Source organism: Chelonia mydas, chromosome 5, assembly GCF_015237465.2.
Source record: "Chelonia mydas isolate rCheMyd1 chromosome 5, rCheMyd1.pri.v2, whole genome shotgun sequence".
NCBI classification, from domain to species: domain Eukaryota; kingdom Metazoa; phylum Chordata; order Testudines; family Cheloniidae; genus Chelonia; species Chelonia mydas.
Genome location: NC_051245.2, coordinates 99,547,283 through 99,570,835, shown reverse-complemented (window position 1 = coordinate 99,570,835; position 23,553 = coordinate 99,547,283). Strand labels below are relative to the sequence as shown.

Here is a 23,553-nt window from a genome sequence, read left to right as displayed (position 1 = left end):
AGTAGCTCTCTCCCTATCCGGTACCTCCTGTTGATGGTCGCTCTGGGGCTGTGGTGGTCTCCCTCTTCCTGTGTCGTGGCCCTCTGGCCAGGTCATGTTAAAGGGCAGTTAATGAAGAGAAATAAGAGGAATTAACACAAATGAATTATCCTTAATTGGGTTAAGGCTCTCTTCTTTCAGAGGGCACTCATCTGTCTGTGGCCCTAAACTGAGTTCACATGTAGTAGAGGTGAATAGTTCTCTCTCTAGGAGAGTCAGCCTCTGGCCCTCCTTTCCTTCAGGCAGGGGCTGTTGGGCAGCAGTCCTCTGAGAAGTTCTTGCTTGCAGTTTGCCCTCCTTCCAGGAGCTGAGGACTGAAGGTCAGCTCTGCTCCCTGGTCTGCCATCAATTGACATGAGTGTCTCCTTCTTAAGCTCCTCCCTCCAATCCTAACATCTCTCATGGGTGCAATGGGGCGGAGCCACCCGAGCCCACGTTAAGTCTTGAGAGAAGTGCTAGATCCTTGCTTCAGGAGGGCAGTCTGTCTCTACACTGGGCCCTTAGCCATGTTGAGTGGTGCTCACTTAATCTAATGAGTCACTTACGTAACCTTCCTTTCTCCTTCACAAAGTTGTCTCTTCAGCACCCAATGTAGGCAATTAGTAAGCAGTAGCAATACCCAACTAATGTCCAGATTCTTCAGCCCTTCTTCAGACTGAGCAATACTTACATGAGTAATCCCAGTTTTGGAGGAGATAATTGAGAAGATTGTAGACTTTTCCAATTGTACTGCTTCTGCCTTCCCTTGTTCCCCACTTCATCATGTTCATATGATTTTGTGCAGGCAGAAGAAAACAGAGGAAGCAGGCCCATTGCAACCTTCTCTAGAACATTTGGCCATGGCAGGTCAGTGTGTGTGTGCCGTTAAATGATACTGCTTGAAGTGGTTCCAGTGCTTGAAGTCATATGTGAAGATCCTATAGTCTGGATTTGTGAAGGAAGTATTTTATTAATAGATGATGATGCTAGTATTCTTTTTCTCAGTCAGAGAACTTTAGTTATAGATTTCTAGAGTTTATGGCCAGAGGAGACTGTTAGATGTTCTAGTCTGACCTTTGGTATATCACAGGTCATTAAATTTCGCCCAGTTATCCTATATTGAGCCCAGTAACTTGTGTTCTGACTCAAGTATGTCTTCCAGAGAGACATCCTGTCTGGATTTGAAGATGTCAAGACATGGAGAATCCGCCACTTCCCTTGGTAGTTTGTTCCAGTGGTTAATCCCACTCACTATTAAAAAAAATTTTTTTTTAAAAAGTGCCTTATTTTTAATCTGAATTTTTCTAGCTTCAGCTTTTAGCCATTGGTTCTTGTTATGACTTTATCCACTAGATTAAAGAGCCCTTTAGTATCTGGTATTTTCTCCCCGTGAAGGTACCTATATGCTGTAATGAAGTCATCTCTCAGTCTTCTTTCTGATCAGCTAAACAGATTGAGCTCTTAAGTCTCACTCTGTAAAGCAATTTCTTCAGCCCCTGAATCATTTCTGTAGCTTTTTTCTGCAATCTCTCACATTTTTCAAAATCCTTTTTAAAATGTGGACACTAGAACTGTATGCAGTATTTCAGTATTGGTCTCACTGATGCTATCTGCAGAAGTAAAATCACTTCCTATTGCTACCTACTACTCCCCTGTTTACACATCCAAGGATCACATTAGCTCTTTTTTCTACAGTACTGCTCATGTTGAGTTGCTTGTCCACTCTGACCCATAAATTCTTTATTGGAGTCAATACTTTCCTGGACCTCCATTTGGGAGGTATGTCCTGCATTTCTTGTTCCTAGATGTATCATTTTGCATTTGCCTATAGACTGTTTATACTGTAACTTATCTGAAGCAAGAAATAGCTGGCTTTAAGAAATTACCTGAATCAGCTACAGACTAAGGACAGACTCATTTCTAAGTCTCCAGATTTATTCTTTCATCATTGATTTCCTGCCTTAGTCGTAGACTACAAATAAGTCAGATACATCTCTGTTCATTAAGATTATTAAATAATAGAGATATTTGGGGCTTAAGTGAGAGCAGAAGATGCCCCTAAATATTTAAATATATGAATGTTTGAGCCTGCATTCTTTGGGAGAAAAAATGCCTTCCATATGGTGACTCTTCAGAAAGAAAAAAGTAAAGAAAAAAGTATTTTCTGGTATTACATATTTTACTCATTGAACTTTTTCAATATACTTTGCTCATTCTGTGTCAGTACTTTCTGAAAACTGAGTATATGGGATACACCATAATTTAAAAATGCCTTTTTGTAGAAATGACTTATAGTTCTCTAGAATTAAGGACAGTCAGTATGAATTGTGTTTTGAAGTATTCAGTTCAATACAGCGGTTATTGGAGACTTTATAAGAAGGCATGTTTAGTGCTGGCTCAATAAAAATGAAATACTTATAAGTGCAGTTTCTAAGACTAATTATATTGTTCGCAGTACAGATAGCTTCAAGTGTCCAGATTTAACTACGATGCAAAGATATAGGGGTTGATTGTCCTCTCAAATGAGTTTTACCGTGACGTAACTTCCAAGGACTTTCATGGAGTTGAAGCTAATTTATCCCATGACAAGTGGAGAAGAATCAGGTTAATTTCTCTAAAAGTTCTTTACTTCACAGCAATAAATAGGTTCAAAAGCACCTTGCTACTGAACTAACATACACTGTTATAAAGCAGGCTGGTAGGTAAACTAGGAAAAATTACTTATTGTTAGCATCTAAAGCTTGAAGTATTCTGTTCTCCGTTTTCTTTCTGTGCAGCAGCCATAAGTAAATAGAGCAATAACCTGTATAATGCTACATACAGATTTTCTTATATTTTAGGATATAGCAGCTGAGGGCGGGGGGAAGAAATGTGCACATAGCCATGTGATGGTAGGGGGGAAAATCTTTTAGCTAATCCCCAGATTAGAATTTGGGCAAATGTTACTCTTTTAAGATTTACATAAAGATAAGTGACAACAAGCAAAAAAGTTCATGTGGTAAACTGGATTTTACATTTTAATTTTATTCAGAGACCACGATGCAGACATCAGAGACTGTGTCGGACACAGGTTCAACAGTGACTTTACAGACATCTGTGGCTGGCCAGGCAGCAGTGCCCACACAGGTAGTACAGCAAGTACCAGTACAGCAGCAGGTAGGTGGCTGTTAGTCTTGGAAAAAACATGAAAAGTCAAGTCACAGTTGTGCCTTTCCTCAAATATAATGAAGGACTGATTTTGTATAGGTCTGCTAAATGAACTCTTCTGCCTGTTTTTATCCATTTTATTTTGCTAAAACCAAAAGAGCTACATAAAAAGACACACTGCTTCTAGGATTTATTCCTTGAATAAGATCATCAAGACATTTATCAGAGGTGTATAACCACCATATATACATATATATGTGGTAGTAATAATAGATAATATAATAATAATAATGTAACATCATAATTTAACATTAATGTAAAATGATTAAATATTCAAATTAATTTATTTGAAAGGTTAATAAGGAAAATATTCCTAATATTAATGGCCAGATTCTTTTCCCTTTTTGTTTTGCCCCCTTGAATCAGTCTAAAATAAATGCAAAACGAGTATTACTTTGCACCTCTAAAGTTGTATGCTAAACACTGATGACACCATTGACCTGAAAGCCCCACCCTAGAATTCATTTCAGCAGCTGAACCTGTGCAAGATCTACAGTGTAAATTGAACTGATTTGGGGGAATAGGTAATTGGGTGCAAGAGTTGTGCCTTATATTTAAAATAGTGTTCAAGGGTTTTTTTCTCATACATGTAAATAAATCAGAATTTAGTCATGAGCGTTTTGGGGATTATGGATGACAGTGATGTTATCTTGCACTGAGAACTGGCTTTAAATAATTATAGAATCATAGACATTAGAAATGGAAAGGACCTTTTAGATCATGCAGTCTGATTTCTTGCCAATGCAGTTTTGTTCCCAGGAGTAAACAGTTTCTAGTATTTTGTCAAATTTAGTTTTAAAATCCCAGGTGTTGACTTGCCTCGTATTTTTCATTGTTGATCAATTTTTCTTGATAGTAAGACCAAACTTTCTCTCTTCTAATTTCATGCTATTACTTCTGCTTATATTTCTATGTGTAACATGGAATAATTCTGTTCCGTTCTAGGGTATTAATTCAGCAAAACTACTTAGGCACACAATTAACTTTAGGCACATGCTTAAAATCATCTCTATTCAGCAAAGCACATAAGCACATACTTAAGTCCTATTGAAGTTGATAGGATGTCAGTGTGTACTTACATGCTTTGTTAAATAGGGATGGTCTTAAGCATGTGCTTTAAAGTTAAGAACGTCTCAAAGTGGTTTTGCTGAGTTGGGATCTTAGTGTTTAGATCTTTCATTATTTGTGGATAGTTATGTTTTTCTGTCTCCTTCCTCCTCATAGTTATTGCTTAGCCAATCTATAGTATGTATTTGGTTCTTTTAATTTTTCCTCATAAATTAATCCCTCTAGCTCTATCATCAGTTGTGTAGATCAATTGTGTAGCTTTCTTATACTTATTCCAATTTTTTTTCTATTAATGTGGTGTCCAGAACAGAACACAATAATCTAGATGTGGTTGCAGTGGACTCTTATCTGCCTGCTCTGGTGTGATGCCTTAGTGTATGCAGGCATCTGAAAATCACATTGGTCTATTTTTTGCAGCCATGTAGCAATACGTAAGGCCACTATCAACCTTAGTTCTTCTTTTTGTAATTATTCCTATGGGTGCTTCACTTTAGGTGTGCATGTGGACCTTGGATGAGAGATTCTTGGTAGTGGTATCTACATGGTCTGTGCTAGCTGTGCTCTGTACACCCTCCTGCTCTGATCTGAGGGCAGGTCAGACCCGCTGCTACTCCAGTTCTTTCTCAGCTGCCCACTGCCTGAAAGGGAACTCTGGAGTATCCATGCACTAGTGTACCTCTTGTCTTAGCCAGCTGTCCTTGCCTAATTCTTTAATTTTTATGACATTTTTTATTAAATTTATTTTACTTTTGAACTTACCTGCACACTTTTTTGTGCGTTTTTTTTTTTCAGAGGGTCCCCTCATTTTTTCGAGGTCAGGCCTCCCACCTCACTTAGAGCCTTTTCCTTTGTTTGAGGTGTCTCTCTTTCCTTGCTGATTATGCCCCAAACCGTTCGTCTTAAATGCTGCCTGACCCATAGAAGGTATTTACCCCTCAACAACATTCATTCTAGCTGTCTCCAATATCTGGGGGAGATAAATATCCCATCAAAGTGCAAGATCTACATTGGATTTGGAAGCAAATCCAGGATACTGAAGGAGGACAGACTTAAGCTGCTCCTGATGGAGCATTCTATGAGACCCTCCTCCAACTTGGGGCCTGTTCAGCAGCTTTGACTAGTCTAGCACACCCCTTCAATTTCCATCACTCCACTCTAGGGGGCAAGAACCATGGGGTATCTCCAGAGAGTAGCTCAGAGCCCTCAAAAAAGATGGTACCTAAGCCTCCTGATAGAGAGGCCTTGAAGAAAAGGGATAAATCGCCTCAGAAATCTGTTAGCAAGAAGACATTGAATCCTGGTATGGGTATAGTTGAGGCTCCAAGACCCTCCTGTACTGAGCTTCCTGCACTGACTAAGAAGACCTTTAGTGCTCCCTGCTCTGAAAAGTCTCTTGACGTGCAGCTTCACCTGGTACTAATGGTAATATATGGCACTGAACCAGTAATGCATAAGGGCTCCATCATCTCAAAGAGATCAGTACTGGCACCAGCTCCCCTGCTTCCTGCCACTCGACTAGGGTACAAATACACAAGGCATTCTATTCATGCCCCTGTGCCATCTTTGGTACCAATGGCTTCAACCGTGATGGACTCAGCTCTCCTATGTCCTGCCTTCCTGGTACTGAGCAGATTCCTGTTTCTAAGCGACCTCCTACTATTCAAGGAGCCTTATTTTCCCCCTACTGATGGGTACTGAAGGAAACCTTGTGGACCCATGATCTCCTCTGGTACCAACTAAATGAGCTCCCCTTCGAAGACACCTTTGCTGACTTGGATATGTCCATTCAGGAATCTATCATCTTCCCATTCAGACCCCCCTCCCCAGAAGTCTGTTTTGAAAAGAGGGTCAGCAGGAACCAGACACATGCGAGTTCCTCAACAGCCTCCTTGCTATAACCTCTTTTGGGGTTCATTGCTCTTCCCCTATGCCCTACCTCAGTGTCCCTTCTGCAGCTCCTGGGCTGCATATGGAGACTAGTATTATAAGAGCACACTCTCTCAGGAATGACCACCAGGAGTGAGAGGGACTTGTTCTTCAGGAGCCCCCTCATCTCTACCCTTGTCAGGAGAAACCAAGAACTGTGGGCTGATAGAAAGGCAACACCACCCACTAATCAGTCCTCTTCCTCACTTGATGAAGCTGTAATACCTCCTCCACATTCCTATGCAGACGACTTCAAACTTTTCCAAGACTTCATGTAAAGAATATTTGAGTCTCTGCAAACCCCTCTGGAAGAGGTGCAGGAGTCACAGCATAGCCTGATGAAAATCCTTCATTCCACCTCCTAGGGCAGGATGGCCTTGTCAATAAATGATGCCTGGCTAGAGCCATCGAGAACAGTATGTTAAATACCTGCTTCTGTCCCACCCACTTGGAAAAGAAAGGACAAGAAATATTCACTCCAGTGGCACAGAATACCTGTTTGACTATCTTGAACTGATTGGTGGTTGATACTATTTATGAAACAAACAGCATGATTCCAGGTCCACATGATAAAGAGTATAAGCGGCTGGACCTTTTCAGTCATAAAAATTATTCCTCAGCCTTATTACAATTTAGGGTAGCAAATTACCAAGACGTAATTGCTCAATATAATTACACAAACTATAATAAATTTCACTCATTTTATTGAATATCTTCCACAATAACAAAGAGACCAGTTCCAGGCACTCATCACTGAAGGACAACTAGTTGCCAAGGCCTCATTAGCCTCTCTCATCTGTGGCAGTTTCAAATATATAAAGGGCCATAGAACCACCCAAGAAAAGATCTAGGTTCCACCTCTGTGGTTGCCCAGCTACCAGCCTGCATCAAACCACCATTTTGATATATTGGTTGAGAGCCACAAGTCACTTCATTATCTGGATCTTGCACTCCACCACCTTTCTACTTCCCATTTCCTGCTTTATGGGGACCATCTTTCCCATTTCATGCACTCATGGGAGTGAATCCCTTTGAATCGGTGAGTGGTAGAAGTCGTCACATCAGGCTACACCTCCTCTCCACCCACCCTCACTGCCCCTCCTCAGGGACCCATCTCATGAAGGTTTCCTAATATAAGAAGTGAAATCCCATCTTCCAACATGGGAAAAAGACTCTACTCCAAATACTTTCTGGTGCCCAAGAAGAAGGTGGGATGGAGACAGATCTTGGATCTCAGAACATTGAAAATATTTGTCCAGACTCAGAGGTTCAGGATGATGACCGTAGCAGCAATTATACCACCTCTAGATCCAGGGGATTACTTTGTGGCCCTTAACCTCCAGGATGTGTGTTTTCATGTAGCAATGCATCCAGCTCACAATTGCTTCCTGTGGTTCACAGTCAGTCACAAACATTATCAATAATAGATACTTCTTTTTAAGCTCTCTACTGCCCCAAGAGTCTTCATGAAGGCTCTGTCATTAGTGGCTGTCCAGCTGAATAGTTAGGAGTGATCGTCTTTGCCTGCTAGATTACTGATTCCTCGAACAACGAGGTACAATCAGCAGCTGGAAAGGCTCTACCTCTTTTCAACACACTGGGGCTAACATTCAACAGAGAAAAGTCCACTTTGATACCTACCCAATGTATCAAGTTCATTGGGGCCACCCTGAACTCCTAGACCACCAGAACACACGTACTGTCAGACAGATTTGTCACAATGTCCAACCTCATCTCCCAGCTTCAGTTAAGTCCTCAAACAACAGTGAGAACTTGTGTGCAGCTGTTGGATCACATGGCAGACTGCATATTCGTGACACTTTACACCAGATTACATTCCCGATGCCTTCAGGATGGGCTCAGAACCATCTATGCCTGACAAATATTACCTAAACAAACTGGTATCTATTCTACAAAAAGTCCTTGAGTCCTCATCTGCTTTTTCTCCCCAAGATCTCCTTGGACTTCCACACTCACCAGGACATTCAGTAACTCATCTTCTACTCTCAACTGCACAAGTGTAGGAAAGAAACCAGTGTACACATCCTGGATGTTAGGAGGGCACTAGTTTTCTGCCTAGAAAGAACATGCTTTTTGTGTCCTTCACAGACTTAATGAATAGAACCCCTGTTTCTGCCCAAAGACAATCCAGGAGGGCAATAGCATTCTACCTAGAAAGAACTAGACCTTTCAGAGTTTCTCCTAGGCTCTTTGTATCTTTCACAGACAAAATTAGTGGAACCTTATTTCTACCCAAAGACCATCAAAATGGGCTTTGGGATGCATTTTGGCCTGTAGCAAACTCTCAAGAGTGCATCCTCCCTCTAGGGTGACAGCCCATTTCACTAGAGCACTGTCCACCTCAGTTGCTTTTGGCAAGAATGTCCCCATCAAAGACATCTGTAAATCTGTCACCTACTCATCTGTTCATACCTTTTCCCAGCAGTACCCCATGGTGTATATTTGCAGCTCTGATGCAGCTTTTTGGATGACTGTTCTCCAATATATATTAGGCAGGATTCCTCAGCACCTGCCCCCTTAATGTGGGTACTGCTTGGGAGTCACCTGAAGTGGAGCGCACATAAGGACACTTACTTGAAGGAGAAGGGGAGGTTACTTACTTGTACAGTAGCTGGGCCTTCAAGATGTTTTGTCACTATGAGTGCTCTATTACTTACCCTCCTTCCCCTGCTAACAAAAACCTGTGATCAGAGGAGTAGTGATCCATGAAACTCTCTGTCAACTGGCAAGGGGGTTGTAAGAACATCCTGATTCTGGTATGTACATTCTGGCTCATCAAAGAATGTCATGTGCGGTCTTAAATGAAAGCCAGAGTCACACTCGTCATTAATATCATTCTGAAATATAGGTACAGATACTATATAAGGAATTATGTGTATGTATACTGAAAATATGATCTTAGATTCTGTATCGCAGCAGAAGTCGAGAAATAGGTTTCTTGTCAGACAAAAGATGTTTATTTGCCTCTCTGTCAGCATGTAGATTTAGCATTGTAAGCTAACACAATGGAGGCACATTTACATATGAAATCAATGGAGAGCTATGAAGTCAACAAGGAAGAGCACATGGCAGAGGAAGAGAACCTTACCTGGAGATACATTTCAGAGGTTTACTATTCTATATCTGTAGAACAGAGAAAACACCCTGTCATGCTGTACCTAGGAAGTAAATGGGAATGCATTTACATTCATGAAAATGTGATCTCAGCCAGCCTTGTTTGAAAAGGCTGAAGAAGACATTAGGGGTGAGATAAACTTCTTTAGACATGAGATTAGCCTGTTAAGTTTAGTGTCAAGAAAGCATATTATGATTTTGTTTTATATATAACCCTTTTGTTTCCATTATTATCACTTACTTTCTCTCAGTGCAGTGGTATTAAACAAGGACCTGATAGTACAAACTGAATCATACAAGTTGGTGTGTACACTCTTCCCCTGGGGACAGCAGACCTGGAATTTTTTAGAGTGTTCTGTGGAGAAGGTGCTGGACACTACAGAGGAATGCTTTGAAAGGGCTTAATGACTGGAGTACACCTGTTGTTAACCTAGCAGGCAAAGGCAGGGCTAACATAGCTCAGAGGATAGAGCTTGGGTAGCTAACAGTCTGGTGATATCAGGGAACTGATGCCCAGTTAAACACAAACAAGTCTTCCTCATGCTGGAGGCAGGGGGGGTAATAAGGTGACTCATAGCCTTGGGTATCCTGAGAGCCAGCACAATATGGATACGCACACATCTAAAATGGAGTACCCACAGGGACAAAACACTAGTTACTGTACAAGTAAGTAACCTTTCTTCTTTGCGTAATTGTCCATATACATATTGCACTGTTGCCAGAGTCTTTTTTAGTCAGTGGTACCTGTTGGAGTGGCACATGTGCCCTGCCCGCCCTTGTGCCTGCAGCCACGGGCATAAAAGGTGGGCTGCACCAACCAACTCCAGTTACTTCTTGCTGCCTATGGTTAAGAGGCAGAGCTTATCACTTCTTTTGGCATACTACCCATTGTCTTGTAATATTAGTGTAAATAGATAGTTTTTAGTTAGCGGTAAGAGCTTTGGTTTAGGTTTTTTGATAGTGTCTGTTTAAAATTCCATTCAGGAGCTTATTTTTGTTTTTTTCTTTATGGGAGGTACTTGCTAGCAGTCTGTGCACCATGACTGACCACAAATCCATGTGATTCAAACATCACCTGTCTTGAGAAGCAGTCATGCTGCTGAATGAAGGCCAGACAGAATGTTTCTCCTTTACTGGTGTGACATTTAGAGACCATTCTCAAGGATACCTCAGAGCTAGAGAATCTCACCTCACAGAATTTCTTTGAGCAGTTGATATGTCCACATTTGGACTCTGGCCTTTCAACTTTGGAGGCTAAAAAGGTTGAATGGTCTTCCAGGACTGCTCCTGCCTCTTTATCTTCTAAGACCATTGAACTAGCCATCAAGTCTTCTGCCTTGAGAAAGTTATCAGGAGACAGAGGTAATAGGAAGGAGAAGAGGCACAGATCACGCTCTCCAAGTGTGGTATCTAGGCCTCAGAAAACGTTGAGGCTTTTTGATGTAAACAGTGCTTCTAAACTTAAAAAAAAAACGGGGGGGGGGAGGGGGGAGGGCCTTGCGCACCCATCAAGTTCCTGCTTGGGCTGATTTGGACTTGGACTTATCTCGTATTTTACTCAGTGCCATATCGGCCATTTTGGGATCCTATGACCAATCCTCCAGCACTGACTACCCTGGTACTGGCAACACTGGTACTGATGACTGGTGTATCTTAATGCTGTCAAGATTATATATTGTGGCCCCACCTGCTCTCATGCCTGTTCCCTTTGTATTGCTTCCATCTTAAACTGTTTTGGCACCAAGACCATATCTTGCTACCAGAGAACTTGTCATTTCATCAGTACCAGACTCTCTGCTTCTTGCTTCCACAAAACTATTCCCGTTGGCACCACCTTTAGTTCTAGGTCTAGTACTATCTAGTACTAACTAAAGTATATCCCATACAAATTCCCACTACACCAGTGGGAACAGCACTGCCATTCAGTGGGGAGGTATTCATTTACCTCATAAGCTTTGGGGGAGAGTGGAGAGCCTTCTACAAGATCCTAGTTGTCTGGGCTTTCTGGAAAGCATCTAAGAGAGGCTCCCATTATTATTATTTATTTATTATTATGGAAGGAGCTCATAAAGGCACCCTGGCCATTGGTACCCACTTCCTTGGCCTTTAGCATCTTATACATTCTAGTATACCTGGAATTTCTGGATGCCTTGGGGATATTCTCAGCATTGAAGACCTGTCTCAACTACCTGTACAAGACTCAGATCTCTGTCTCCTGAACAACTGAGAATGGAGTTATATCCCCCACAACAGCCAGAACCATCTCAGGAGGTTTCTCCTCTGGACGAGACTTGCAGGAGACAGAACTGTCCATCCCTGCACAATGTCTTCATCCCGAGATGAAGCAGTGGTTCCAGAAACTTAAACATCTACTCCTGATGATTACAGGGTTTTTCAGGAGTTAATGAGGAGAGTAGCCTTGACACTCGGAATCCCGATGGTTGAAGTTCAGGACAGGCCACATAGATTATTGGACATCTTGCACACTTGGTACTAGGATGTACCTCTCTTTTAGATTCTGCTAAAATATTGTGTCAGATACCAGCTTCACTGGGTTGCACTTTGAAATGTGCAGACAGACATTACCGGGTACTATCCACTGGCTCTGTGTAACCTTATACTTAGTACTGGGATCTCTTGTAGCTACAGCTGCAAATGAGATCTTGCCAGACTCAGCTAGGATCTACTCTAAGCATAAGGAACCTAAAAGATTAGACCTTTTTGGCAGAAAATGTTATTCCATCTCTAGGCTGCAGATGTGGATTTCTAATTACTGAGAGGTATTAGCCAAGTATGATTTCATAAACTGTAATACAATGCAAAAATTTATTTATTAACTCTAAAGAGGAGTTCAGGTCCATCTTAAAAGGCAGCTGGAAGTGAAAACATAATTGCAAACTGCTCTGTAAGCAGTTGATACGGCATGTAAATCAATGGGAACAGCTATACTAATGCACAGATCCTCTTGGTTCTCCTTCTGTGATATCCCTAGAGAATTACAAATGACTACTGAGGACTTGCCCGTTGAGGGTTGTAATTTATTCCATGACCACCTAGGGCAGGGGTTGGCAACCTGCGGCACGCGTGCCGATTTTTGGCCGCACTCTGCTGCCAGCCGGGGTCCCGTCCGCTGGCCCCACTCAGCCTGCTGCGTGCCTGGATGATCAGAACCCCAGACAGGCAGTGGGCTGAGTGGGGCCAGCAGCTGGGACCCCAGGCTGGCAGTGGGCTGAGAGGCTCAGCCCACTGCCGGTCTGGGGTTCCAGCCTCTGGCTTCTGCCAGCTGGGGTCCCGACCGCTGGCCCCACTCAGCCCGCTGCCTGTCTGGGGTTCCATCCGCTGGCCCCTGTAAATGTAAAATGTATTATTGGCACGTCAAACCTTAAATTACTGAAGACTTGGCATGCCATTTGTCAAATGTTGCCGACCCCTGTTCTAGGGCAATGCTCGTTGAGAGTATACACACCAACTCAAAATGCAAACACTTTGGACTTCAAATGTACCAAAAGCAGCCTGTGTGTCATCAGTCCAGGTTCACACAGCTTCTCAGGGAGCTGCAAAAATTCTCTGGAAGAAGACCATCATCAACTGACATATTATTGCCTCTGCTTCCCTCATTTTCCAGGCAACAAAATTGACTCAATGCATGGAAGCAGTTTACCCATTACTTCGGATATTTCTAACCTATCTCCTCCTGTTGAGGATGGACTGTCTGACTTCCACCACTTCTGGATTACAATAACAGACCAAAGAAACAAGAGTTTGTGTAGTGGGTTATACAGTCCAATATCACTCCCTGTTCCACCCTCTGTCTTCTTCCCCATCCCTATTCAGGAGCCTCTTTCACAACAGCAGGTTAGAACAGGGAGTACAATCACTTCTCGCTCTCAGTGCAGTAGTGGAGGAACCACATCACCTGAAAAGGAAAAGATTTTACTTGAAGTATTTCCTTATCCCCAACTAAAAGGGAGGACTTTAGCCTGTCCTCGATCTCAGGGCACTGACCATTTACATCAAAAGCGGCAAGTTCAGAATGGAATTTAGCAATAATCATCCTGACCCCACACCTGAAAGACTGGTACACTGCTCTAGATCTCAGAATGTGTATTTTCATATTTCAATCCATCGGACATACAAACAGGGCTTTGCATATTAACCCAGGGAGGTCATACCAAACATAGGGGTTGTGTGAAAGAAGGTACAGAGGTGATTGTGTGAAATGTGACAAATAACCAGACATGGGTGGGAGCTGTGACAGAGCCCCCAGGACATAGGCAATACAAACCTTGACAAGGGAGTATAACCAATGAGAGATAGAGTTATGACGAGTTTTGAAGGTGATAGCAGGAAGCTTAAATTTGATATGCTATCATATGGGAAGCCAATGGAGGAATTAAAAAAGGGGAGTTACATGATTCACTTGATTGGCAAGGAAGTTGCATTTAGTGGCAGCATTTTGTGTAGACTGAAGGGAGGCAATGTGTGTGTTCGGGAGGCCAGAGCCTGGGAAGTTGCAGTAATTCAGACAGGATGTAAAGACAATGCGAATAAGAGATTTTGCAGTGTTGGGAAACAGAAAAGAACAGATTCTGGAGCTGTTGAGAAAGAAGTGGCACAATTTAGAAATTATGTGGATGCGTGAGCAGAGGAGGAGGAGTCAAAATGTGAAGGTAAATGTGGACAGGAGACTGTGAAGGATCATGGACAAAGAGTCTAAGTGGGGCAGCTGCATATCCAATATAGATAGGAGGGATAGAACAGCCACTTCCCGCATACTATGAATTGAGAGGGTAAGTGGAGTCCTGTCTGAACAGTGAATCAAGAGGCCTGTGTGTGAGAGAGAGCGAGAGTGGGGCTAAGGTTGAAATTTGACCTCACGCACTTTGGGAGCTGGCATCTTCTTCCTAAAGATGAAAATAATGAGAAGACAGGCAAAAAGAAATGTAATTTTAAATATCTCATGATTTTAAGCTATTCTTGTGATTTTTGGAGGTGTGTGTGTCATGGGGTGTAATAGGCCCCATGTTGGCCTGGCAAACAAATGGTTAAGGGGAGGAACTACCGGCCAGTACTGATTGGCAGCCTCACAACAGCTGGGAGAATAAAAGAGCTGAGAAGCAGAGGGGCAGGGTGGCTGCCAGAGGAGCAAGCAGGCTGGAGAAGGAAACTCATGCCAGCAAGCTGCTGAGTAGCTGACCAGAGACATTACCGAGAGAAGGCATAATCAGATCTACAGGCTGGAGAAGCCTACAGAAATTTGAGTTCCCCTACAGGCCACTCACAGACTTAAAAACTGAAGGTGTTTCCAGATCTTCTGACTACCAGGACCAGCTGACTTTGCCAAGTATAAGAGGAAAATCCACACACCCCAGTGGGACTGAAACTAGCACCCTTCATAGCCCAGAATGGGAATGTCATAGAGACTCAGGCAAGAGGAGCTGACTGACCACCCTGCCAGATCAAGCAAACTCAGTGAAATACTCCATCTGACCAAACAGGGTGCTGTTGCACCAGCACATCAGCTCACAGGGTGGTCTCATTAATTTTGAAGGTCTGGCGTTGGCAGTACTGGCTACAGGAGGGAAAAGATGGAGATTAACAGTGTGGGCTGTCATGGGCATATCCATGAACACAGATATCCCTCTATGCACAGACACAGGGAGATGATGTACCCTATGGAGTTATCCTAGATGCTCTTTACTGAGAGTTTGCTGCACATAGTTTTATTTCAAATATAAATTCAAATATACAAGGATTTTTTTTTCTGTGTTGATAAATGGAAACAATTTTCAGAAATCCTGGATATATACAAATTAATCAGAATATTCACTTTGTGGCAATTAGGCTAAAGATACATCAGTGAATCTATATTTGCTTCATTAAGTATGTATATGATATGGTGATTTTTAAAGAGAATTGCTATTTTCTAATAAAACTAATGCATCTTTGAATTTTATTAGAAAATAAAGTAATACATCTCGTGTGCTATGTTTGAGTAAACAAACTTCTGTATATTTACATTTATGGTGATATAAATAATTGTTCTTTTGTAGTGAATGATACTGTTTTAGATTAGGGTTTTTTAAATTAAAACTGATTACAGTATTTCATTTGTCTAGCAAACTATTCTCTTCCTACATTTCTTTAGTATTTACATCATTCTTAAATGACAGCTCATGCTTGTGTTGCTCAGTGTTTGTTTCTATAGTGTAGTGATAGCTGTCCTTGGAAAAACGTAGAATACATTTTGCTGAAGAAATACTATTTCTCTGAAGGAGAGGGAGATAGTTAAATAAAAAGGTGAAACTGACAGCCCTTTTCCTGGAGCTGTATTTGTGTTAAACTGTCCTTTATATTGAGCAGATAGCAAATTAGTATCTGTCATTTTCTCAGATATTATATATCCTTTCTTTGCACGGAGCCAAAATAAACATGACTCTTTTAAATGTCCTATTCAGGGCTCCTGAGTCAGACAAAACTCCCGTTGTCACCAACAGAAATATAGGATACCCTCATGGCAGCCAGGAGAGGTGATGTAGGCAGCCAAACTGCATGCATTATGGAGGAGGGGGAAGCCTGCCCAGGATTCAGCATAGTAGATGGGAGTTGGAAGGCACCTACTATACCCTGCATTAATGAGGAGGCAGGATAGGAAACAGCAGTGTCTTTCCTGTCAGCTTTCCTTCCACCCCACCACCCTTTTCATCTATGAGAGAATAAACATCTGTTCCTGGAAAGCCAGGCTAAGAAGCCAGAACACTTCTACCTATCTTTTTTTTTTTTTTTTTTTTTTAAGTCTGCTGTGGGGTAGAATTGTCCCAAGACACTTATGCCCCCCATCTCTCAAAAAAGTTAGGACTGGGAGGTTGACAGGGAATTGGGGGAAGAATGGCCACAGTAGCGCTTTAATATCACTGCTCCGTTCCCCTCCCCTCCCCTCCCCCCATCAGCGGCCCTGCTGGTAGGGTCCCTACCAGCAGGGCCGCAAAAGGGGCAGGGACATTAAAGTGCTGTCATGGAGGGTCCTTAAAGCGCTTTAATTTAATGTATGAGCCGGTACCGGCAGCCACTTCTTACCAATACACCGTACCGGCCTACTTTCACCCCTGAAAATATCCCATGCTATCCTGATACAAGGGGTATTGTTCAGCCAGCAAGTTCTCTATCATCCTTCTTAAAGGAATATCAAAGACACAGTCAAAATTGGATGGCTCCAAAGTACTAGTTGGTTTCTGAAGCATATGTAAGCGGGGGAATAGTCCCGCTCTTGTGGGGAACTTTCCTGGCTTCTGCATTACCCCGGTGAAGTGGGCTAGTGCAAGGATCTGAGTCCTTGCTCCCACTTCCTTTACCCAGTGGCCTCCCTGCCCTTGAGGACTCCCCTTCCACTCTCCTGTCTGGCAGAGTCCTCGTAACCCCAACAAGGCTGGGCCCAGGATTCCTGGGGGGCTCGACCCCCAACCCTGATGTGGTCACCTAGGACAGGGGCTAGGGTGTCCCCACTCTGGGGTACTCTCTCTGCACTGGGCACTTCTCTGATCCACTGACCATTACATACAAGTTAAAGCAAATGCAAGTTATTTAATCAACAATTAATTTTAAAAAGAATAAGGGAAAATGAGAAAGGTTAAAGGAAACACATCAACCCGCTCTATGGCAGGGAACATCACAAACAGTGTCTCTGGAAATTTCAGGGCAGTTCACAGTCTGTTCCTTGTAAGTCCCAGGCCTTCTTCTCAGGCCCTGGCTGTGCTGCAGGGATGCTGTGGGTTGGACACTTGCTCTGGTGGTGGCCTCACGCTCTCAGGCTCTAAGTGGTAGGAACCTTCTTCCCAGTGTCGCCCCCGCCCTATTGGGGTTACAATCCAAGCCTGGCCTGCAGAGCCTCTTGGCTGAGGTGTCTCCCTGTGCTGGGCCCGCTGCCCAGGGTCCCCCTCGCTCTCTCCAGCTGCTCACCACATCCAGCTCCGGACTGCTCCAGCCCCAGCTCCACCACTCTGTCTCAGCGCCGCTGCTCTGCCTCCAGCTCCCTGGGCTGCTTCTTTGGCCCTTCTGCCTCTGGTTGCTACAGCTCTGCTCCCAGGACAGGTGTCTGCTCTGCAGGCTGCTTCTGTAACTCTGCTCCCAGCACTGACCTGCTTTGTGGGCTGCTTTTCTGGCCCCTCTGGCTCTGGTTGCTGCAGCTTTCTTCCCAGGGCGAGTCTGCTCTCTTTGGGCTGTGCCTCTGGCTTTGGGGCTGTAGCTCTGCTCCCAGGACAGGGTCTGCTCTCTCTGGATCTGGCACAGCTCTGCTCCCCAGCTCAGCTTGGGCCCTTGCTTTCTCCTTAGCTCGGCCCCATGCTGTCTGACTCAGGCAATTCCAGCTCACATGGAGGACGGGACCTCCCTGGCCTCCTGACTCCCTGATTAGCCTGCCCACCCTGTCATTCAGGCTCACCTGGAGCATTGGCCTCTCCCCATTGTTCCTGGGGACTATCAGTCTCAGGGTCCTGATTTCCCATCGACCCTTCCCCTTTTTAGTACTGGGAGCTAGCCAACCAAAACACCACCACTGACTGTTAGTAAGGGGGCAACAGTCCCCTTACACATAGGTTAAATTCTGATATATTTCAGCTGGGGTAGCACTCTGCCCTAACTGAAGGGGTAATTTACAGTAGATTCTAAATTTTGAGCTTTCATAGATACTAGAAAGTCACCCATTTTGGTGCTTGTGGCTGAGCTGGCAGAAGAGGCGGGAATGCAGTCTCTGTTGCTATACCTTTACCAGTTTTACAGCATAGTGCTGACATCATTCACTTCCTCCAATAACCCTAACCTTAAACCTTAAGCCTACTTCTATCTCTCCCCTTGCCAGTGCACCAAATTGGCACTGTTTAGATGAACTAAAACAGTTTTGACTTAAGTATGCAAATAAACTTGAGGGGGAGGGAGTGATAACTTGGCTGAGTTACCTCTGATGTCAGAATGCGTCTCTGCCTGCAGCACTAAGTATGCATATTAGACTTTTCCATTGTTCCTTTTCAGTTGTCACCAAAATCAATAGGGTTCTTCCCACTGATGCCTACAATATTCCCGGAAATCATGGAATTGATTGGACCCAGTCTTCAAAAGTTACCTCATTAGAGACAAGTGCCATCGAGAATGTTCAAGTTTTACTGAAACAGCACAGCTATTGTAACAGTTCTTTTTAGTAGGACAGCATATTTAAACTCTGAAATATAAAATGTGTCTTCCAGTAAGATATTTATGCACAAGACCTTTTCTAATATATTTCTCAGACATTCCCACTAGAATTCTTAGCAATCCAATTTAGCACCTTCTACTTTGCAAAGGAAAAACAAGAATAAGCAAAGGTTTAAAAAATTGTAATTTAAAATGTGAAATTCCATTATTATTTAGCTATTTCTTTTCATTCTAGATAAATGTGCCTTATCTAAAATGTTAATATAGAAAATAAGTGATAAAAGAAATCCCAAATCACTGGTCTGTTTTCTGATAATTCTTTGTTGTTGTTATTTTATATAGTTTCAACAGTGGGCTAGTGATGGACAAGAAGACAAAGTTCATTGCACTAAAGTTATTGTGAATATATTTTCCAAAAAGATTTAAAGTTGTTGAAATCAGATAACATTTCAATTCACTACAAAAAGCACTTGAAGAGCAGTTCTTCTCTGAAAAGTAACCTGTAAAAATGGCATTGTGGGAGTCCCATGTTTGTCTCTCAATAACTTCATATTAAATTTCTGCCATTTTAACACAATTTTTTCTCCTAACTTCCAGCCCTGCAAGTTCAGCCTGGGCTCTAAAAGTCAGTCTGCACTTTTTCTGAGTTGCACATCTTTATCAGTGATAAGATTCTGCAACTGGGTCTTAATCATGACGTTAAAAACATGGCCGGACGGCTGCTAAAATTCATATAATACATAAAAGCAAAGTGTGAGTTCTAAAGTTCTGTATAAGCCTACAAAGTGGGGTGGACTAGCTTTCCCAAAATTGGCTTATTACCATGCGTCACAATTAAAAGATGTGATCAACTGGGTTAACAATAGACCATCCAAACACTAGGTAAAACTTGAACAAGACTGTAACCCCAGATGTTCATAGCTATTCATAGTAATTGTTGGTTTAAGATGAAATTTAGGTCACCAGAAATAATAATAAAAAAAATCACCTATTCATCCAGATTACCTTAACAGCTTTGAACAAATTTTCTAAACTCCTGTTGGTGAGGCCCTTTCCCTTAGCTACTTTCATTAATAATCAGGAATTTATCCCTTGTAACGATCAAAGTGACTATTTGTTGTGGCTAAGAACTGAGATTACTCAATTGGGAGAGCTGTTCCTAATTTGAAATCATAGTGTAATAGGGCTTCCACTTACTGAGTGCTACCTCATGGCCAGAGCTCCCCCTGCAGTGCCCTCCCTCAGCTTTCTCACTCCTGGGCCCTTTATGAGCTTTACACAGCCCCTTTTGTGCATAGAACTATTCTCCACTTGTGGCTGGTTTAATGACCACAAACAGTTCCACATGGTACTTAATGTCTCAAAAATAAAGTTCAGCAATGCAACCCAAGAGTTCACAGTTATTTCTGTCTCTTCTGCCACCCACACAGAGCTCTTCTCCTTCCAGTATCTGTTCTTCACAGGGTTACCACTGCAAGCTATTTCTTTCTGGAGCTCAGCCTTCAGGCTCTAGCTTCCTTCTACTGTCTTCTCCCTTCTTCTGGTGAGAAGGCTATCTATATGCTTCCCTCCTCTCGAGAGCTTTTCTAAATTGGCTGGAAGAGAAGAGAGCCTTTCCCCACCCTACAGTACAGTGCTCCTGGTCCTAGTCTCCTGAAGGTATGGTGTCCTGTCCTCTGCCACCCAATCAATCTACTAATTCCCCAGGACTGCTTCTTCTCTTCAAGGCTATTTCCTGGGTCTTTCTTTCAGCTTCCTGGAAATGGGGTCTTCTGGCCCCATCTACTCTTAAAGGGCCAGTATATCCCAGTACATTTACCAAGAGATATGTAATAATATAAAAATCCCGTGTTTTTAATATTTACAAGTGAAACAGTTTATTGTGAAATTTGGATACGAGTCGGCCCTATCTAGGTCTTTAACTGCATTTGAGGAGTTTACAACGATTTTTGACTGTGTCAAAAGCCTTTCTAACATACAGATATATCACAGCTATTGCTTCTCCCCTATTCACAAGACTTCTTACCCTGTCAAAGAAGGATATTAGGTTGGTTTGACATGATTTGTTCTTGACAAATCCATGTTGATTATTACTTATCACCTTATCTTTCTTACAAATCAATTTTTTTATTTGCTCCATTATCTTTCTGGGTATCAAAGTTCAGCTGACTGGTCTATAATTCCCTGGGTTGTTCTTATTCCCCTTTTTGTAGAGAGGTACTATATTTTCCCTTTTCCAGTCCTCTGCGGTCTCTCCCATCCTCCAGTTTTCTGAGATAATTGCTAATCACTCAGACCTCTTTTCAGCCAGTTCCTTAAGTATTCTAGGATGTATTTCATCAGGCCTTGCTGACTTGAAGACATTTAATTTGTCTAAGTAATTCTCAACTTGTTCTTTACCTATTTTAGCCTCAGAGCCTACCCCATTTATACTGATGTTCACTATGTTAGTCATCTAACCTTTTTGGTGAAAGCTGAAACAAAAAAAGCATTTAACACTTTGGCCATGGCTGCCTTTTCATAGAATCAAAGAGATGTAGGGATGGAAGGGACCTTGAGAAGTCATCAAGTCCAGCCCCCTGCACTGTGGGAGGACCAAGTAAAGCTAGACCATCCCTGACCAGTGTTTGTCCAAATTGTTTCTAAAACATCCCATGATGGGGACTCCACAATCTCCCTTGGAAGCCTATTATAGAGTTTAACTACCTTTATAGTTAGATTTTCCTAATATCTAACCTAAATCTCCCTTGCTGCAGATTAAGCCCATTACTTCTTGTCCTACCTTCAGTGGACATGGAGAACAACTGATCACTGTCCTCTTTATAACAACACTTAACATAGTTGAAGGTTCTTATCAGGTCCCACATCAATCTTCTTTTCTCAAGATTAAACATGCCCTTAAAGTTTTTTTTAACCTTCCCGATAGGTCAGGCTTTCTAAACCTTTTATCATTTTTGTTGCTCTCCTCTGGACTCTTTCCAATTTGTCCACATCTTTCCTAAATTGTGGTGCCCAGAATTAGACATAGTACTCTAGCAGGGGCCTCACCAATGCTGAGTAAAGTGGGACAATTACTTCCTGTGTCTTACATACAATACTGTTAATACACCTCAGAATCTTATTACCCTTTTTTGCAATTGCATCACATTGACGATGCATATTCCATTTGTCATCCACTTCAAGAGCCAGATCCTTTTCAGCAGTACTACCACCTAGACAGTTCTTTTCCCATTTTGTAGTTGTGCATTTGATTTTTTCCTTCCTAAGTGAAGTACTTTTCGTTTTTCTTTATTGAATTCCATCTTGTTCAATTCAGACCAATTCTCTAATTTGTCAAGCTCATTTTGAATTTTAAACCTATCCTCCAAAGTGCGTGCAGGTCTCCCAGTTTGGTGTCATCAGCAGATTTTTTAGCATACTCTCTACTCCATTATTTCAGTTATTAATGAAAATATTGAATAGTACTGGACCCAGGACTGATCCCTTTGTGGTCCCACTAGATATGCCCTCCCAATTTGACAACAAACCATTGATAACTACTCTTTGAGTACGGTCTTTTAACTAATTGTGCACCCATCTTATAGTAATTTCATCTAGACCACATGACCCTAGTTTGCTTATGACAATGTCATGAGGAACTGTTTCTGTTTTCTGCTATTTTCTTTCCCTCCTCATTGAGTAGTGGTCCTACTCTGTCTTTGGACTTCCTTTTGCTTCTAAAGTATTTTTAAAATGTTTTCTTGTTACCCTTCATGTCCCTAGCTAGCTTAATGACATGTGCCTTGGCCTTTCTAATTTTGCCCCTACATGCTTGTGTTGTTCATTTATATTCATCCTTCTTAATTTGACCTAGTTTCCTCTTTTTGTATGACTCTATTTTGAGCTTCAGGTCATTGAAGATCACCTGGGCAAGCCAGGGTGGTCTCTTACCATTCTTCCTATCTTTTCTCTGCATTGATATAGTTTGCTCTTGTGCCCCTAATAATGTCTCTCTAAAAAGTTGCCAACTCTCCTGAACGTTTTTCCCTTAAATGTGCTTCCCATGGGATCTTATCTACCAGTTCTCTGAGTTTGGTAGTTTCTCTGAATATAGGACAGCCTTAACTTATACACAACTTAGTGTTTTTGTTTATTAACATACCTGTAAATGTTGAGTTTTCTTAGTAATTTATGGGGTTTTTTTTCAAGTCTGGATTCTATCTTCTTTTTCTATTTTTCTCCTGTTTGTATATAACCCTTTCCTAGTGTTAAGACTCCAATAAATTTTAACTTTTAGTTTCTGTTTTCCAATATGTAATGGAAACTTTTTATTTGAACAACAGTAGTACTATAGAGAAGGATAAAATAAAGTATAAGGTGGTCTTTGAAGGACACCTCTCAATAGTAATGAGGGATCCAGAGAGATGCCTTTAGAACTAGTAAACATAAACACTACAAATGAAGGTTAATAATAATTTAAATAAATTTAAAAAAAAAATTTTAAATAATTTATTTGGTTCTCCTTTGAAAAGATTCACAAAATTGAATTATGCAGTTGATCCCACATGGAATAAAAGTCATTAAATGTCTGTTTAGAGAGAGAGAAGGAGCTTGTTCCTGCACAGTAGAGATGTGAAGTTTTGTGTATATATAAGTGCAAGATAAAAATGATGAATAGAACAGGGAGCACATTGGACTCAATCCGGCAACAATGTGTGCTGCAGTGGGCTACCAAATTATTCTTGCCTAATAGCAGAAATAAGGCTAAAAAGGAGAGGATGTAGCTAAGTGCTACAGAAGTATGCTAAGGAATTTGCTTAAGTCCACGTTTCCTCAAACATGTCCATTTTCCACTCATATCCCTCCCTTTATTTTATTGTGCACGGTTAAGCATAAGGGAGCAAATATAGAAGGGATTGGCACTAGCCCCCACTTAGTTTACGCTTAATGCCTCATACTGCACAAGCAATCAGAGGAGCTGAGTTAAAATAGATCATGTAATCTGTCCAGAGAGAAACATCCATCCACCAAAATTTG

The 23,553-nt window shown here is 42.0% G+C and overlaps 1 protein-coding gene across 5 annotated transcripts in view; it reads left to right on the top strand.

The window, feature by feature from the left end:
* RFX3 (regulatory factor X3) overlaps positions 1–23,553 on the top strand; it is a 232,094-nt gene that overhangs the window by 121,387 nt on the left and 87,154 nt on the right. For 3 of the 5 annotated variants that reach the window (XM_043546783.1, XM_037901878.2, XM_007065591.4), the window contains exons 2-3: positions 824–885; positions 3,050–3,174. In XM_043546783.1, coding sequence (XP_043402718.1) covers positions 879–885; positions 3,050–3,174 — 132 coding nt within the window. In that variant the 5' untranslated portion in view covers positions 824–878. Of the gene's footprint in view, positions 1–823; positions 886–3,046; positions 3,175–23,553 lie in introns of those variants that run through there. The other 2 variants (XM_037901877.2, XM_037901879.2) reach the window with 2 other exon arrangements.